Consider the following 18,043-nt stretch of genomic DNA (forward strand, 5'->3'; position numbering starts at 1 on the left):
AGAGTATTTGCTTGAAAATTAGAATTTAAGATTTGGGAAACTCAAACATCACGCAATAAAGTGCAGGATAATGCGCTGCAGTAGACTTGCGTTTGTTGACACCAAACCAGCCATCACAAGCAGAAGCAACCTTTTTTTCTATAGTCATGCACTGATGCACTCCAGTGATTTGAGAGATGAGAAAAAAGGCTGCATCAGTAGTCTTTTCTCTGTAGCCGATCACAGCGACAACGCAGAGGCGGAGGCGACAAGCCACAATGGCCGCCTGCGCAAAAGTAGCATGGGCCAGCTCGGCTCCAGAGTTCGTGGCGCCGAGGTCGGCGTCAAGATCTGTGGCGCTGATTTCGGCGCTATGTATTATGGCACCGAGGTATCGGCCATGTCAACGCCACCTAGGAAAGATGAGTTTAAGTCTTTCAGGGGGGCCAAACGTAAATTTTTTTTTCGAAAAAAGGTCAAATTGTAAAAAATTATGCACTTGGACGTGCTCACGTGCATATATTTTAGACATAATTAATATAGAAAAAAATTGAAAGAATGGGGAAGAAAAATCTGCACATAGATCAAGAACCTACGCAAGAAATGTTCCAGCAAATTGGGAATGGATCAAAGATAGGTGAAACGAGTATAGTGCCCGAAGAAATCCCTGAGTTACTGACCACTGACCCCTTCCTGTATCTATGGCTGTATCTGTAGTTCTGCATCTGCACTCTGCAGCCGTTCGTTCTGTCCTCCAAGCCGTGGAATGCCGATCGAGAGGAGCTGAGCTACCTGAAGTCCTGAATCCTTTCTCTTCTCCATACAAACTCTAAAAATTAAGAAAGGAGGAGAGCTAGGATCCACCTCATGTTGCACGATTCATGCCCTGAACGAGTTGTTGGAGCTGTCCATGGACCTGAGATCCTTGTACATCCCCGGCACCAGCTCCTGCTCCATCGTCCCCGCTCGTCTCCGCTTCCTCCCCTCCCACATCTGGTACCTGATGCAAGCTCCGGCCGCGGCCAGGCCAACCAGGACCAGCGACAGCGCCGCCATCGCTGCGGCGACGCCCGGCGACATGCCCTTCCGTCGTGCAGGCGACGACTTCCTGACCTTGAAGTAGCCCACCTTCCGGTCGTCGGCCTCGTACACCAGCGTCTCCACGGGGAAGTCGATGAGGTAGCAGTACCCGCTGGCGCCGCTGTGCACCGCGGCCCAGCAGCTGCAGTTGCCCGCGCACGCCGCCTCGCACTCCGCCGCCGTCCTGTTCGTCTCGAACGGCAGCTCCTCCTTGTACGCCACGGACACCCGCTTCCGCCGCACCACGTCGAATCCCAGCTGCTGTCCGCTGCCGGCGCACAGGTCGGCGGTCTCCTCGGCGTGGCACGACGGTGCGTCGGCGGCGGCGGGGGCGCTCGTGCTGTTGTCGTCGAGGCACTGGCACTCGGCCTTCCCGGGGACGCACAGGCCGTACGCGCCGCACGGCGTCGGCAGCTCGCACCGCTCCGAGATGGCCCTGTAGTCCGACGTCCACGCCTTGGATCCGTTGGTCCAGTAGTACGCGCGGAGGTTGCCGTCGTCTTCGAGCGTCATCCGCCGGAAGGCGCCGGTGAGGTTGTCCACGAACGTGTCGAACGAGAGCACGTCGACTCTCCGATCGCCGCCCTCGAGGTACAGGCCGAAGAACCCGCGGGAGTCGAGGCGGCCGTAGACCGGCGGCTCCGTGACGCTCTCCGGCTGCGCCTCGAGCGCCGTGTGCCGCCAGTACGTCGTCGGCGTCGTCCGGACGCCGTAGAACTCCATGTGCAGCGCCATGTACGACTTCCCGAGCCGCAGCGCAAACCGGCGGTTCGCGGAGACGAGCGGCGGCGAGGAGCTGGTGAAGTTCTGCCCAAGGACGAGCGTGTCGGACGGGTGGCGGAAACTCTCCCACTCCGGCACCGTCTTCTCGTACCGCCGCACGACGAGGTTGGAGGAGTCGAGCAGCACCACGACGTCGCCGACGGTGTCGACCGTCTGCCACAGCACGCCGTCGTCGTGGCCGGTGAGGACCAGGCTGCCGTCGTCGAACGTGAGCGTGGCCGGGCGCGACCAGTCCCCGAGGCGGGCCGGCGTGGCGCGCCAGACGGGGAAGGAGGACGGGAGGTGGACCACGGCGAGGTCCAGCGACGCCGCTCCCACGCGGAGGAAGCCCAACGCGAAGGCGCCGCTGGGCGCGTACAGCACTGGCTCGAACGGCACCGCCGCGCCCGCCGCGTGCAACGCGGTGAAGCCGTTGGATAGCTGCGTCGTGAGCTCTTCTCCCTTGGTGGTGACGCCGTTGACCAGGAGCACCGTCGATGCGACGCAGAGCATGACGATGGCAGCGGCGGCGGCGATCGCCGGATCACGCTTGCCTCGCCTCATTACAGAGTGCAGACAAAGGACGCGATGGAGGTCAAATGTTTGGGATCGGGACAGAGAGTATTGCACGCTGCATACTAGGAGTAGTACATTTTTGGCATAGGCATTTTGGGGAAGGTCAACTGTGTGCACGCAGGCAATGGATCCCTGCACGTCCAATTCGAATATAATAAAAGGATTCAGACGCATGAATGAACAAAAAACTTTGCAATGTTTGCAAGTTGTAAGTTGCAACTAGTGGCAACAAAGTGCGTAGTGGTGGTATGATTGTGAACTGGCAAAAGGTCAACTAACTTTTGCCTTGCAAAAGTCAATCAACTGGTTTTCTTCTAATTAACTTCTATCTTTTTTTTGTCTTGATTCCTGAAGTGATATTTGCTATCTTCGTGGCGGTCTCTGATTTCCTGAGAAGCAGAACTGGCAACTGTTCAGGTGTCACAATCATTGAGTTCGTCAGGTCAGCAGATGTTGCCAGCCGGTGAATGAAACACTCGTGTTGTGCGGGCAGCGGGCGTTTACTTGGATTAATTTTGGAATCCCCTAAAGTTTAAACCCCCACCACCCCCCCCCCCCCCCTATTCCATGGAATGTTTCAACAAATGCATGAAACATTAAATATAGATTAAAAAATAACTAATTACACAGTTTACGACTAATTTACGAGATGATTCTTTTAAGCCTAATTAGGCCATGATTTGATAATGTAGTACTACATTAATATATGTGCTAATGACGAATTAATTAGGCTTAATACATTTATCTCGTTAATTACTGACGGATTCTGTAATTTATTTTTTATTAGTATCCAAACACCTCATGCGACACCCTATGTAACATCCGATGTGACACTCCGAAACTTTACGCCCTAAATTTAAAAAGCCCTTACTTGGTTGAGGATGCCCACAGCTTGCGCGACCTGGGCGTTGACGTTGAAGGGATGTGATGGAGCTGAAAGAATGTGTATTGTTTTTATTCTTATGCCTTGTTTAGATTACAAGTTTTTTCGCTCTCTTTTCGTCACATCAAATCTTTAGACACATATATGGAGTATTAAATATAGATAAAAAAATTAATTACACAGTTTAATTATAAATTATGAGACGAATCTTTTGAGCCTAGTTAGGCTATGATTGGACAATAATTGTCAAATACAAACGAAAGTGCTACAGTGCCAAATACCGATTCCTAACCCTAATTTAAACAAGACCTTATCTATTTTGACACCAAATGCTAACAGTCCCCCTGACATTGGGATCTTGCTAGCTAGACTGAACAAAAATCATAAACAGACTAGCTTCTGAGGACGATCTAATGTCATTATCGCGTGCTTTTCTATTTTTCAGTCGAAATCTTAATACAGACTAGCTTGAACAGTCGAATAAAGAATGAAGCTGACCCAGCAGAGCCCAAACAACAGTCAAACACTATGCTGATTCCTAACACTATGGCAGTAGCCTGACACGACACCAGTGCCGGCCCTAAGGGTAGGCCACCAGGTGCGACAGTCGAGAGCCCAAGCGGAGGAGGGGTCCAAGCCTAAGTATACAAACCCTCAGGTCCTATAGTTTATTAGGCATTAGCAAACTAATAAGAAGAGAGACATAGAACTGGCTAGGCGGTCCAAAAAGACAACATTGACATTTATTTTCTAGTTTTCTTTCCCCACGGCCCTGGGGTAGAGAGGAGGCGAGGAGTCACGCTGCACACAACACACTTGTCCCACGGCCCACCGCAACATCAGCATGTGGAAGATCGGACGCCTGCCCCTGAGCATTTCCTTTCACAGTAACATAGAAGTTAGAGCATCCTAGCTGGAAGAAAAAAAAATACTTTATAATCCTAATAATGTTGGTAAAAGTGTAAAGCCACTGTATATACACTGCCCTGGGTACACTAAGCTAGTACTAGTACGGATTCACATTCACCCGCACTACTAGCACTCTTCTGTGAACACCGCCGTTTCCTCCTTGCTCCGCGTCCGCCGTGGGCAGCGCATGGCGGCAGAGCGGGCACATGTTGCTCCGCGACAGCCACTCCCTGATGCACCTGCCGTGGAACCGATGCTTGTGCGTGCACGGCATCACGCGGAGCCTCCTGCCCTTCTTGTAGCTCCTCATGCAGATGACGCACATGCTGTCACCTCCGGACGACCCGTCGTACCTGTGCTCCTTGAGGCCCGCGATGGCTGCGGCGGAGGCCGGGACGGCCCCAAAGCCGCGGTCGCCGTCCGCGTCTCCTTCGCTGGGCACGAAGGGAGGAGGAGTGGCGGTGCCGGCCTGCTGGATGTGCGGGACGTGCAGCCCTAGAGCAACTATGTCTCGAGATATCTCGTCGCCGTCGTCGTCGTCGTCGTTGAGGTAGAGGTCGTAGTTGTCGGTGTCCGCAAGGTGGCCGACGAGGTCGTCGTCGTCCTGCCGTAGGTGGCGGGAGCTGTTGTAATTGTAAACCATCTGGCGGCACACTTGGTCCTGCCACTGCATTGGGCGCTCTTCTTCCGGCTCGTCGGCGTCGGCGTCGTCCAGCGGATAGAAATCGTCGGCGCCAGCAGTGTCAGAGGACTCATCTGCTGCGGCGGCGCTACCGGCGCCCGGGACGAGCTCGCCGCCGGCGTCGTGTTGTACCTCTTCCAGCCGTCTACGTGCCTCTTCAAGGACCGCCAGATATTCCGCGCTCCAGTCCATACACCAGGCTCCGGCAGGGTGCTCATCTGCGACGATACGCATTGGACTGTTCGACATGAACGATGTATATTTATATATATATATTATATACTACAAGTTGTGCCTTTGCCTGCTCTGCTTGTCGGTGTGGAGAGGATTGGTGGATTCGTGGGGCTGGTGCGATGTATTTATACACAGGCATAACCGACCGACCGACCGACATACGGGCTGTCCGACTCCTGGTCGTAGCCAGCTGCATATAGTAGGCCGGCGAATGCGTGACGGCTTAGGACTCTGACGGCGATCGGCTTTTGGTGTCGGTAATTAAGTCGGTTGGACGGCGGCCGCGGCAGGTCGGTTCGGCGTCCGATCGGATAGGAGCCGGAGCTGGTCACGGCGCGGACTCCGGGCGTCCTGTGGCGGCGCGCGAGCTCCTTGCGGGGAACCTAGCTCCAAAGTTCTACTTTTGTATAGGGAACGTCCCTGCTCGAGGTGAACGCCGGCGAGCATGCATCTGATGTTGGTCAGTGGGTAAGCCTCTCCTGGGCTCCACCGTAAGTGGTAGTGGAATTTGGCTACGTTTTGGTGCAGTAGGTTTTTGTGTGTCCTCAGAATTTTGACATTACCCCCATCATGTAGGCTAACAGATTGTTCGATCAAAACTTCAAATCATGTGGTGCAAGAGATTGTTTAATCTTTAGTGCAACATAAAGGAATAGGAACAGAAGAGTTGAGAACGTACAGGAACAGGAACACAGGAAAGTCCACATTTGTTAGTACACATGAGAAGTAATATGATAATATATCAATTTTAGTGTGGGATGTCAGAATCTCAATTTTCAAACGTGGGTAGACTGGAGGTCCCAGTTTCCATGCACAAAAGTACATATAATTCTGGTATACCTGTGTCAACCACTAACCACCACAACCCCAAGTAGAGAAACGACTTTTAATCCGCTTCGAAATTTGGCTTTTGTCCCGGTATTTTTTTTTTACCTGGAACTAGAGAAACCTTTAGTCACGGTTGGTAGCTCCAACCAGGACTAAAGGTCCCTGCCCAACGGCTACTACGGCAGGCTTTTGCTGCAGGAGACCTTTAGTCCCGGTTGAAGCTACCAACCGGGACTAAAGGTTAACTTTACTTCCGATTGGTCCCTTTAACCGGGAGTAAAAGTCTACTCCCGGCTAAAGGTTCCGTCCAGGACTAGAAAGAGATCTTTAGTCCCGGTTGCTGTCTTCAACTGAGACTAAAGGTCAAAAAAAGGCTAGCTTGATAGTGGGTGCATGTCCCGAAGCATAGCTGACACCACTGGCGCGAGCTGTAAAGACTAGAAGGGTAGTGCTTGGTGCCAGCGACAGGTATGGCGGAGGACTAGATGCGAACCCCATGCTCTTTGCTGCAAATTAAATGCATGCAGCGATATGTATCTGGAGCAAATCCCCTCTATGCCATCGAATTTTACGAGCATCCCTTACTTGCCATCATAAATTATGCACTCCCTTCAGAGCCATCAATATAGATTTACGATCTCTTATATGCCACTAAATTAACTATTGACTAAGATCAGTGAACCAGCCGTTATAACGCCGTTAGTGGGCTAATTTATTTCCTTTTCTACCCCTCCTCAGTCCTCACGGACACCTCCTCTCCTGTTCCGAGAAAGATCAGCCTCATCAGCTATCGCAACACGACCTCATCTCTTGGCCGCAACCCTAGATTGACTCGAGGAGATTCCCTAGCGGCGGGCGCCGATCTCCTGATGGCGCCGCCCCCAACAGCCTGGCGGCGCCGCCCAATCGGCTATCTGCGCCGCTCCCATCGCCTGACTGCGCCGCCGTCATCAGCTGGCCGTGCGCGCCCCTACCGCCTGAGTGCGCGCGCCCCCTGGCTAGAGAAATATGTTGACATGTACTATTCAGTTGACAAGTTTAGAGCTGCATATGAGAACCTTATCCCAGCTATGCGTGACAAGTCACAATGGCCAGAATCAAACCATGGTTTCTTCATGTATCCACCACTCCTTAAAGTGACTGCTGGTAGAAGACATAACCAGAGGTTCAAAGGATCTGCAGAGGCGGGGGGCAGCACAACAAGAAAGAAAGGTTCACATCAATGCCCCATTTGCAAGGGATATGGCCATCGCTGGTATAATTGCAAAAATGGTGACCCTGAAGACATAGCAGCAATGCAAGCTGTGAAGTAAGCACTCTGATTTTTTTCTTACAATTGCACTTTTTATCAATTTCAAACCGAATAGGTAGCTCAGATTATTTTCATGTTGTTAATGAAACATAGGGGTCCTCCAAAGAGAAGGAAGAAACTCATTCAACCATCAAGTGAGAGCAACATTGTCCCTGTAGACCCAGCACCTAAAAATGTTTTTTCCTGCTTAGGTATGAATTTGTACACTTACATTCTCTATTTTTTTAGTATGATTACATTCTGATCTTTTTGTGAAAACCTGCATTCTTTTCTATTACAGTCAAGGTACCTCAGTTAGCTTAAGCTCAGTAAACTCTCTAAGGTATTTTCGTTTTAGTGCTTGCATATTGTTTTTGCAACGTCGATCTTGCTATTATCCTAAAGTATACAACTTTTGTGCAGGTCTGGAAAGGGCTCAAACCAAACCGAGTCACTTTCCATTGAGTTCTCCTTGTTGTCTTCACGTGAAACTACACCACCTCCTACCATCTCCATGGCTACAGAAAAAAATGCTAAAGGGAAGGTCAAGGCAGTAGAGAAGAAAAAGAACAAGGCAACAGGGAAGAAAAAGAAGAAAGAAGTTCCAGTCCCACCTGAAAGTCCAGCTATGTGTACTAGAAGCAAAACCCCTCAAAGGAGTAGCCCTGCCTCACATACTAGGAGCAAGAGAAAGCTTCCAGAGCTCAATTTGTAGCTGATGCAGTTCATTTTGTATGGGGGCACTTCTTATTTTGCTTGGTCTTTGTGAAACCAAGTCTCCTGTTATTTTGCTTGGCCTATGTGGGCTAATATCTGCTATCACTATGTTTTTGTGGCTGCTTATATGGCTGTTTGGATGCTTGAATGCAAATCAAATGTTGCTGTTATGTTGTGTTCAATTATGCATGTCTGCATGATTGATTTATCATGTCAGATTTGTCTATTTTGGTTGGTTTGTATATAATGTTGATTATTATCAGTGTAATGGCATGTAAGCGATGAGACTGTCTTTTCATCCCATCACTTAACAGTAACCTAACTGTGGTATGACGGTAATGGCGTATAAGGGATCACAAATGTATATTGATGGCTCTGAAGGGAACGCATAATTTATGATGGCAAGTAAGGGATGTTTATAAGTTTTGATGGCATTCACGGGATTTTCTCATGTATCTGACGATGTAGCTCAAGTACTAGATAGTATAGTTACCGTACCGAGGTAGTCAGCGATGTTGTAGCCATTGCTGAATTGTCCCATACCGAGGTACATCTGCACCAAGATCTTTAGTCCCGGCTGTTATTACGAACCGAGACTAAAGATAATATCCGGCTGTTATTTGCGGCAGACTTTTGCTACATGGGACCTTTAGTCCCGGTTGAAGCTACCAACCGAGACTAATGTAGCCTCGATGGGCCGGCTCGACCTGAAGCCCACACATACGAGCATATACCAGAATTGCTGGCCAGTCCCACTTATTAGCACCACCTCGCTTGCTCAGAAGAGTGAAAGCTAACTTAAAAGCTCAGCTCTTGAGCCATGCAGCATGACCTTACCTGAATAGAACAGATCGTACCGCTGCATCCTTGACTAAAGGTCCTTCCTACTTTAGTTTATACAAAATATTTGAACATTATAAATGTGTAGAATACGTATATTCTAGCAGCGTAGAATGTGTATTCGAAAACCAAAACGAATTATCAATTGAAAAAAGAAAAAGAAAATAGAAAAAAAAGAAAACCTTTAGTCCAGTAACAGCGTAGAATGCGTATTTGAAAACCAAAACAAATTGAATTGAAAATAGAAACAAAAAGAAAAGAAAAAGAAAATAGAACAAAAAAAAAAGAAAATAGAAATAGAAACAAAAAAAAGAAGAAAAAAAACCTTTAGTCCCGGTTGGTATCAACCGGGACTAAAGGGTCGGCCCACGTGGCTAGGCCGGGAGGCCTCTTTAGCTCCGGTTGGTATTATCAACCGGGACTAAAGGTGGACCTTTAGTTCCGAGCGAGAAACCGGGACTAAAGGTTGCTTTAGTCCCGGATTCGTGCTCTCGGTTGGAAAACCGGGACTGAAGGGGTTTTCCAACCGGGAGTACAGCTTGTTTCTGTACTAGCGAGCGCTATGAATATTAACAGTTGTGCATGTTTACATATTCTTAGTCACTGTTTAATCTCAGAGCAGCAAATTAAAGAAAAGAATCACAAGGCTGTGTTTAACTAGAATTCAGGTCATCAGTAACTAAACAACACATGGGCCGGGTTACAACAAGGCGATTCAACCTGGGGCCGCTGATGCAGCCCACCTGCCCTTACATCTGTATTTTTCCAATGTTGGTTACCTAATTGTGGCATAAATTTCCTGATTATATTGCACAGCCAATCCTCGATCGGGCACTGCCGCGATGCTTTGCTCTCAAACTACTGATACCCGGCCCTGAAGGTATGATTGGTCAAAGAAAAGGGCAGGCATCGTTCTCTACCCTGATTCATGAATATCCAGTTACTAAACATTCAAAGCATTTAATACCGTACCGTTAGACATTAGCGATATACCAATATCATCTAATCCAATACAACAAGACCCGACAATTCCTGTACTAGGGTGTGTTTGGTACAACTTCTCCACCAGCTCCACCAGCAGCTCCACAGCTTCTCCACCATCCTTATTAGTTTAGGACAGTGAAAAGTATTTTCCTTTTATTTTAGGAATTTTGGTAACATTCCAACAAAAGGAGATTTTTCACAGGTCAAACCAGACCTAAGGCTTAATCTAAAAGAAACTACTAGATTGAATCTACCTGCATTAAAAAATCACAACTAAAAAGCTGATAAAAAAGACGAGCAAAGTAAGTGATCGAAAATTTTTCTTCTTTTTTCGTCCTATCTATAAGAGGAGAGCATATAAAAAAAGGACACACCCGCACGCGAGGGACAGAGGAGGAGGGTGGGGGTTGGAGGAGGTGGGCTGAAGGGGAAGGGACAAGAACGGGAAATAAACAAAGGAAGAAAAAGAATAGAAAAAAGAACAAAGAGAAGAGAAGGATATTGAGGACGTTCCAGCCTTTTTTATCTACCATGAAAAGTGGTTTAGCCAAACATTTTACCAAAACAGCTTGAGCTCCACTAGTGAGGCTGCTCGTAGAGTCGAAACAAAAAACTGCTCCATTAGTGAATCTCGGAGCTGTTCCAAACATAGTGTTAATGTATCATTGTGTTTTAGAGTCTCAATTCCTCAATTGGCAGACAACCATAAACCCAAAGAAGAAATCCCCTTCAGCCACAGATTCATGGTGGTTGCATGTCGAGGTGGTCGGTTTCCGTCTCTGGCGCTACCATGGAGGGTTAGTTGCTGCATAAGGACTCTCACTTTCCCATGCGGTGGATGAATTGCGCCTGCCACGGAGGCCAGGAGCACCTAAGAGGCATATGGAGGTTGTTCCACATATCATCGCAAGCCATGAGGTTCTTCCTTTTGGCACCAAATGCTTTTACACACCCTACACCAAATAACTAGAGTGCATCCACCCTGCATACCGCCGCTCTGAGAAAGGCAACAAAGATGGAGATGAAAGGAGGAGACATGCTGCTGCTTTCATCATTGTAGCCATGGATGTTGTGGAAGAGGAGTGGCATGGATCAGTAGGCGATGGGAAGCGTCGATTAATAATCGTAGGCGCGTGTGGTGAAAGGAAGGGGTGGGGAAGGTTGGTTTTGTGGGGGAGACAAAGCGTGAATCGGGAAGAGCAAGTCGTCCCGGGGATAAACCAATGTGCTTGCAGTACGGGAAAGGAGTGGGATCTATGGATGTGCGTGTAAAAGGAAAAAAAATGAAGGGGATCGGGCAGGGCAGGTAGGGGACCATATAGGAGTCACTGATCATAGGTTGGAGGCGGAGCGTAGTCAGGAGGACCAGAGGATGGGCAAAGCGCCACGTCAACTAATGGACTGTGAGGTGGCTGCTTTGGTCAAGGATGAGTTACTTAAATAGTTTAGGGGCCTAGGTATGCAATTTCATAGTTTGGGACCTGCATGAGAATAGCTAATAGTTTTAGGACCGTCAGTGTAATTTACTGCTATTCTAGTTACCTGAGTTGATTGCTCCTATGCATGTTTGCATTTTAGTTGAGTTTATAATACTCTACTATAAATACATACGTGGACAATAGTTTAGGATAATCCTTATTCATTAGTCAGAGACGATCCATATTCACTGGTTAGTCATATTTAATTTACAACAAATAAGAAATTCTTTACGGCATCCCAACTTTAAAACAATAAAAGGAAAAAAGGAAATGGTGAAAGGTATTACAGTTAGACAAACTATTGGGCTTCTCTTTCCTGGCCCATCAGCCCAACGGAGCACCATAACCCTAATAAGCCTCAACTCATTTTAATACTTCAGTAGCCAGTGTCTCTTATTTCCCACTCCTTCAACCTCCTTTCCCGAAACAAAGCAACTCTGCCGCCGCCGCCACCGTCGCCTTGTGGAACTTTGGCGTCGTTGGCTCACCACCACCACCGATGCTTGATGCCGAACTGCAAGATGTGCTACGGTGTTGCTGCTACAGTTAGGCTGCCAACCAGCTATATTTTTCAATTTGGCACTAACACGATGGGCCGGCCCAGCCACGACACAAAAAAAGCATGGCCCAGGCCTGGCCCGGCCCGGTTAGCATCGTGCCCATGCCTGACATGGCCCGGTCGTAGTGCCATGCCTGGGCCGCCATTTCGGCCCACAGTACCGGCCCAGGCACGGCACGGTTAACAGGCCGGCACGGCTGTTGCGCGGCTCAGAGCCGTTGATCTACCTCCCCTGCTCCTCTCGACCGTTGGATGTGCCCGTTGGAGGGGGAGGAGTATATAAACTACCTCACCCCCGTCGCCCCGTATCCCACCTAAACCCAAATTCATTTTGAGCGCCGCTCTCTTTCTCCTGTCTCACTCTCCTCTCTGGCTCTCTCCGCTGCGACGACGACTCTCCTCTCCCGCCTCCAACCTCCTCTCTTCTTCTCCCCCTCTAGTGGCCTCTTGAGCCACCGGTGGCCGGCACTGGCACACGGCACAGCATAGTACCCCCCTCTTCTTGATCTCACATCATCGATGTAGCCTCGTCCTATCCTTGTTCTCCTCCTCTTCGTCTCCGTCAACCTCACCGGATGCCACTTGCTCTGGTGCTCCGGATTCAAATCCGTTGAGGAACCAGAGGGACGGATCCGTGTTTCGTCAATGTCGCTGGCGATTCTGGTGCTTCGGCTGCAAAGGTAAGCCTAACCCTAACCCAAAGCCTAACCCTAACCCTAACCCTAACTTGCTAATCCTTGCTGACCCTAACCCTAGATCTGTACTGACGCTTCTTTTTTGTAGCCATTGAGGAACCAGGGCGCTGGCGAGTGACGATGCTTGGCTCCGACGACGAAATGGTTGAGGTCGGCGCCAACGAAGAGAGGCAGTTGTGCGGGTTGGCCGGAGATGACGATGAGGATGACCTGTGCGAGGACACCGAGGAGCTGTTCGGCTGTAGCGCTCAGGCTCCCATTGATGTCGGCGATGGTCAAGAAGGCGGGGCAACAAACGATGAGGAAGGTGAAGAGGACGAGAACAGCGCCAAGCGCTCTCGTCCCTCTACCTCGGTAGTGTGGCTGGATTTTATGTAGATCTTCAAAAAAGTCAATGGTAAGAAGGTCAGGTATGCCGCTAAGTGCATCCATTGCTCTAAGCAATATTCTACTCTCTCTAGTGGTGGCACTGGTCACCTCATCCAGCATAGGGATAAATGCCCCAGGAGGCATGAAAAAAATCGCATGTCTCAGTCTCAGATCTCTTTTAATCCTGATGGTAGTACTTGGGAGTACTGTCCTATGGTTGTACGTACTGAACTTGTTCGATTGCTTGCTAGGCTAGATGTTCCTATCAGTATGGGTGAAACTGATGTATTTGAAGAGTACATTAGAACTACTCATAATCCTAAATATGTTCCTGTCTCTAGGCAAACCACCACTAGAGACATGGTTAAAATTTTCACTAATTGCAAGGCTAAGCTTGTTGAGAATCTTAGTTCTTCTACTGTTAATTATGTGTGTTTGACCTCTGATATTTGGTGTGGTAATGCCAAAGAGGACTACCTTAGTGTTGTTGCTCATTACATAAACTCTGATTGGCAACTAGAGAAGAGGGGTGCTTGGTCTTGTGCTTATTGATGTGTCCCACAATGAACAAAACATTGCCGACCGTGTTGTATTTGTGCTTATTGATTATGGTTTGACTGAAAAGGTGTTTACTGTTACTTTGGATAATGCATCATCTAATGTTTCTGCCATGCGTAAACTTAGACTTGTGCTGTCTAAATATCTTGGTATTGAGGTTGTAAATGATCCTGTTGAATCACAATCAGACAATGTATCATCCTTTACTACAGTTAATTCAATGTTCTTACATTAGCGTTGTGCATGTCATATTATCAATCTGATTGTTAAGGAGGCCCATGAGGCTCTTAAGCCTTTGATTGAAACATTTAGAACTACAATATTATTTTTAAACTCATCTAACCAGAGAATTGCTGCATATAAAAGTTACTGCATTGCCACTGGTGTTTGGCCTAGAAAATTTCAGCTAGACATGGAGGTAAGGTGGAATTCTACATATCTGATGCTTAAACATTTGTTTCCTCATAAGGTCCCATTCACTACTTTCATGCATGCTCATTATCCTAGGATTGAAGGTGGTCCATTGCTTTTAACTGATGAACATTGGGCTATGGCAGAAAAAGTGTTTAGATTTCTTGAATTGTTTTAGGATTCTACAATTGCATTATCTGGTGTGTACTATCCTAAATCTCCACTTATGATTCATTATCTTGTTAAGATTGCTATACACCTAAAGAATTATGCTAATGACAGTCACATCAGACCTGTGGTTCGACCTATGATAGACAGATATAATAAATACTGGAGGGACATACCATTGCTTTATTGTTTTGCATTCATCCTGGACCCTAGAGCTAAAATGAAAGGTTTCAATAGAGTGCTTAGGAGGTTGGGTAACCTTACTGGTATAGATTATACTACTTACCAGTTTGACACTAGAGCTCGACTTACTGATGTTTACAATAAGTATGAGGAGAAATATGGAGCTATTAGGTTGAGGAGGACTATCCCTCCTAACCTGTCTGGTAAGAAAAGGTCTGCTTGGGATGAAATTTATGATGATGATGATGATGATGATGATGATGTTGGTGGTTCTGTCGGTGGTATGCATCCTCTAGCTGCTACTCTAAGCATGGCTAGAGATACCTTTGCAACTGCCTTGCTACAGGTTGCATCTTCTTCAGCTTCTAATGCTTCTAAACTTGTTTCTTGGGCTGTGACACTGTGAACCAGTTAAATGATGATTTTAACATCTTGAACTGGTGGCCTCAGCACAAACTCACATATCCAGTGCTGTCAATCATGGCTAAATACATTTTAACTATTCCGATGTCTATCATATCTTTAGAATCTACTTTTAGTATGACTAGCAGGATCATCGAGGAGCGGCGGAGGAGGTTGAATCCTGAGATGGTGGAGATGCTAACCTGCATCAAAGATTGGGAGGTTGCTAAAGCAAGGCTGCAACAAATGGTGGAGGACAAGGAACTTGAAGAAGCATTTGAAGAACTTTATCTTGATTAGTGTCTTAGTGATCATTTATTTAATGAGACACTAATATTCTAGACTTGTGAACTTTGATGTAAGGACAATGAACTTCTATGGAGCTGGGATGTACTCTTTTTCCCTGTCTAGGGTTTCTCACAAGGGTGAGTTTTACCTAGATAGGTTTTTAATGAGGCAGCCATTGCACTAAAGCTCCTAATAAATTGTTATTTTGTTATCTCTTCATGTGTTTGTGTGATCTTGTGAGTTTCTATGATCTTAACATCCTATGATCTTAAGTTTCTGTGAACTTGTAAGGTTGAATCTTTGATAAGTTCCTTGAACTTAACTTTGAGTCTGTATTGTATAAGTTTGAGATGATAAAGTTACTGTCCTTGATATTCTGATCATTTTGAGGTGTTAGGCACTTATAGTGCCAGTGCCAGTACGGGCACTACGGTCTACGGGCTACCGTACCCAGTGGCATGGCATGACACACCTAAGTCATGATAGTGCCATGCCTGAGCCGCTAAGTCGGCATGATGGCACTATCAGGCACGGCACAGCTAACATGCCATGCCACGTAGTGCCGTGCCTAGCCATGCCCGTGCTAGTGCTGTGCCGGATGGCCCGTTTGGCCAACTATATAGGCAGCCCATGGCTATGGCACCGCCCCGCCCATCGATCAAACCTGAATAGAGATCAGGCACTAAGGTAATTTCTTTTTTCTCTGCTCGATCTGGATATAGGATACTCTTATGTCACATACCACTTCTAGCGGAAAGAAGCCATCCGACGTTGCCAAAGGCCGCAATTCTTGACTGACTTATTTTGTACATGATTCTTCCCCCACCTCATATCAATGTTCTCGTGGTATCATCTACCAATGAGTAGTGGAGAAAATACCCATGATTCTCTCCTTTCGCTTGGGCACCGCACTAAGCCGCATATTCACCATGCCACCAATAGACGTCAGCACTAAAGTGTGTCCACAGTAAGTCACCTACAGACGCACCTTCCTAAAGCGCGTCTGTAGTAAGTCGCTAGTGGGGGTCACCGGTCCGACAAGGTCAACACGTGTTTGTAATAAGTGCTTACTACAGACGCATGTTGGTAGAACGCGTCTGTGCTAACGCTATAGACGCACATTTGTACAATGCGTCTGTCGCTGTATCAATTATTACAGACGCATTTTGTGATTTCTGAGTCTTGGATAACGGGATCAAACCGTACGGACGTGCGTACGTAACACGCGTCTATAGTAAGATCTCATATTGCAGACACGTATGTTGTTACAGACGCGTGTTTCCAACATGCGTCTCTAGTATTCTTACTTGTAGCAGACGTGTCCTGCTCTATACGCGTTGTAATTAGTGGTAGACGTGTGTTCCATTCGTGCATCTATAGTACATCGCCGACGTTGCCAAAGGCCGCAATTCTTGACTGACTTATTTTGTACATGATTCTTCCCCCACCTCATATCAATGTTCTCGTGGTATCATCTACCAATGAGTAGTGGAGAAAATACCCATGATTCTCTCCTTTCGCTTGGGCACCGCACTAAGCCGCATATTCACCACGCCACCAATAGACGTCAGCACTAAAGTGTGTCCATAGTAAGTCACCTACAGACGCACCTTCCTAAAGCGTGTCTGTAGTAAGTCGCTAGTGGGGGTCACCGGTCCGACAAGGTCAACACGTGTTTGTAATAAGTGCTTACTACAGACGCATGTTGGTAGAGCGCGTCTGTGCTAACGCTATAGACGCACATTTGTACAATGCGTCTGTCGCTGTATCAATTATTACAGACGCGTTTTGTGATTTCTGAGTCTTGGATAACGGGATCAAACCGTACGGACGTGCATACGTAACACGCGTCTATAGTAAGATCTCATATTGCAGACACGTATGTTGTTACAGACGCGTGTTTCCAACACGCGTCTCTAGTATTCTTACTTGTAGCAGACGCGTCCTGCCCTATACGCGTTGTAATTAGTGGTAGACGTGTGTTCCATTCGTGCATCTATAGTACATCGCCTGCGGACTTAGCCGTTGGCACGTGCTAACGGGCAGATACTTTGCGCATACGAAACACAACAGGCAGTGGCCGTGGGCTCTTGCATGTCTGTCATGCAGGCGGCGCCGGCCGTGGTCGCACGTGGCGTAGGCCTATGGCTTTGAGGCGTGCGGGCAAAGTTGTGCAAGAGCCCACAGCGCTGGGTCTCATGCGGGTGTCCGGAGGGGTGCACGATAGCTAGAGGGGCGCGCTACTATGGCGGGTGGCAGGCCGGAGGGGCATGTTGCTGCAGTGGTGCTTTGCTCTCCTCCATAACGCCGGTGGCCAGGCCGTGCTCTCCGCGTTCTTGAACTATAGGTGAGCCACCGGCGCTCCTCTCTTTTCCTTTTCTCTGCCGGAGCACCGCCGCGTCGCTCGATGGCGAAATTCATCGCCGTTGTTCCATCTTCACCCAATTGCCCGTGCTCCCAGCTCCGCCTAGTTCTTGCGGTCCTCCTCGAACCGCTGTAGCGACCTGTTGCAGCCGCAATCTCTGTCGGCGCCGGTTGCCGTTGTGGTCGTGCCACCATGGGCACCTTGCCGTAGCCAGCTCATTTCGGAGCTCCTCTTGTCACCCCATTTATTGTTTTAGCTCCCCTATAACTCCATGATGCTCATCGGCTTCATTCTTTTACCTCTATAGCACATGTCACGTTGGAACGGCGACCTCTCCACTGGTTCACGCCACCGCATGTGCCATCACCGCCGACCATCTAGCTCCACCTCATCCCTGGTTCAACCAAGCAGCGCTTCGACATCACGGTGAGCTGCTGATGCTTCCTAGGCCCTTAGACTAACCTCTACCGTGTTGTATCAGTTGAAGCACCGTCGTGACGCCATTTTGTGTCCGCCGCACCGCCATGGCTACAGTCGAGCTTGAGTCTGACTCTAACTCGTTCATCTCTGATCGTGCTTCGCCATCTCGAGCTGTAGGGGATCACCAGTGTGCTCAACTCTCCTCCCTGGTCCCCAGCGTGATTTGCTCTTTGGCCTCCTGATCTCTAGCGTGTGCTTCTCTGTAGGTGACCAAATTCATTCCTAAACTACATCGTTGTTCTTGTGTGAGCATGAAAAAAATCAACTTCTTACTCTCTCGATCACTATAGTGCTTTCTCTTGATCGATCTCTGTAGTGCTTC

General features: G+C 48.2%; 2 protein-coding genes across 2 annotated transcripts; both read right to left on the bottom strand.

Moving 5' to 3' along the window:
• Nucleotides 1–689: 689 nt before the first annotated feature.
• On the bottom strand, nt 690–2,420 carry LOC136481480 (PAN domain-containing protein At5g03700-like). Its single transcript, XM_066478821.1, has one exon. The coding sequence runs from the start codon at nt 2,383–2,385 to the stop codon at nt 859–861; it is 1,527 nt and encodes a 508-aa protein (XP_066334918.1). The 5' UTR covers nt 2,386–2,420; the 3' UTR covers nt 690–858.
• A 1,828-nt stretch (nt 2,421–4,248) lies between these two features.
• LOC136479357 (uncharacterized) lies at nt 4,249–5,105 on the bottom strand. The gene has a single exon (XM_066477248.1). The coding sequence runs from the start codon at nt 5,103–5,105 to the stop codon at nt 4,287–4,289; it is 819 nt and encodes a 272-aa protein (XP_066333345.1). The 3' UTR covers nt 4,249–4,286.
• Between the last annotated feature and the right edge of the window lie 12,938 nt (nt 5,106–18,043).

The sequence above is a fragment of the Miscanthus floridulus genome, chromosome 9, assembly GCF_019320115.1.
Source record: "Miscanthus floridulus cultivar M001 chromosome 9, ASM1932011v1, whole genome shotgun sequence".
Classification (NCBI taxonomy): Eukaryota; Viridiplantae; Streptophyta; class Magnoliopsida; order Poales; family Poaceae; genus Miscanthus; species Miscanthus floridulus.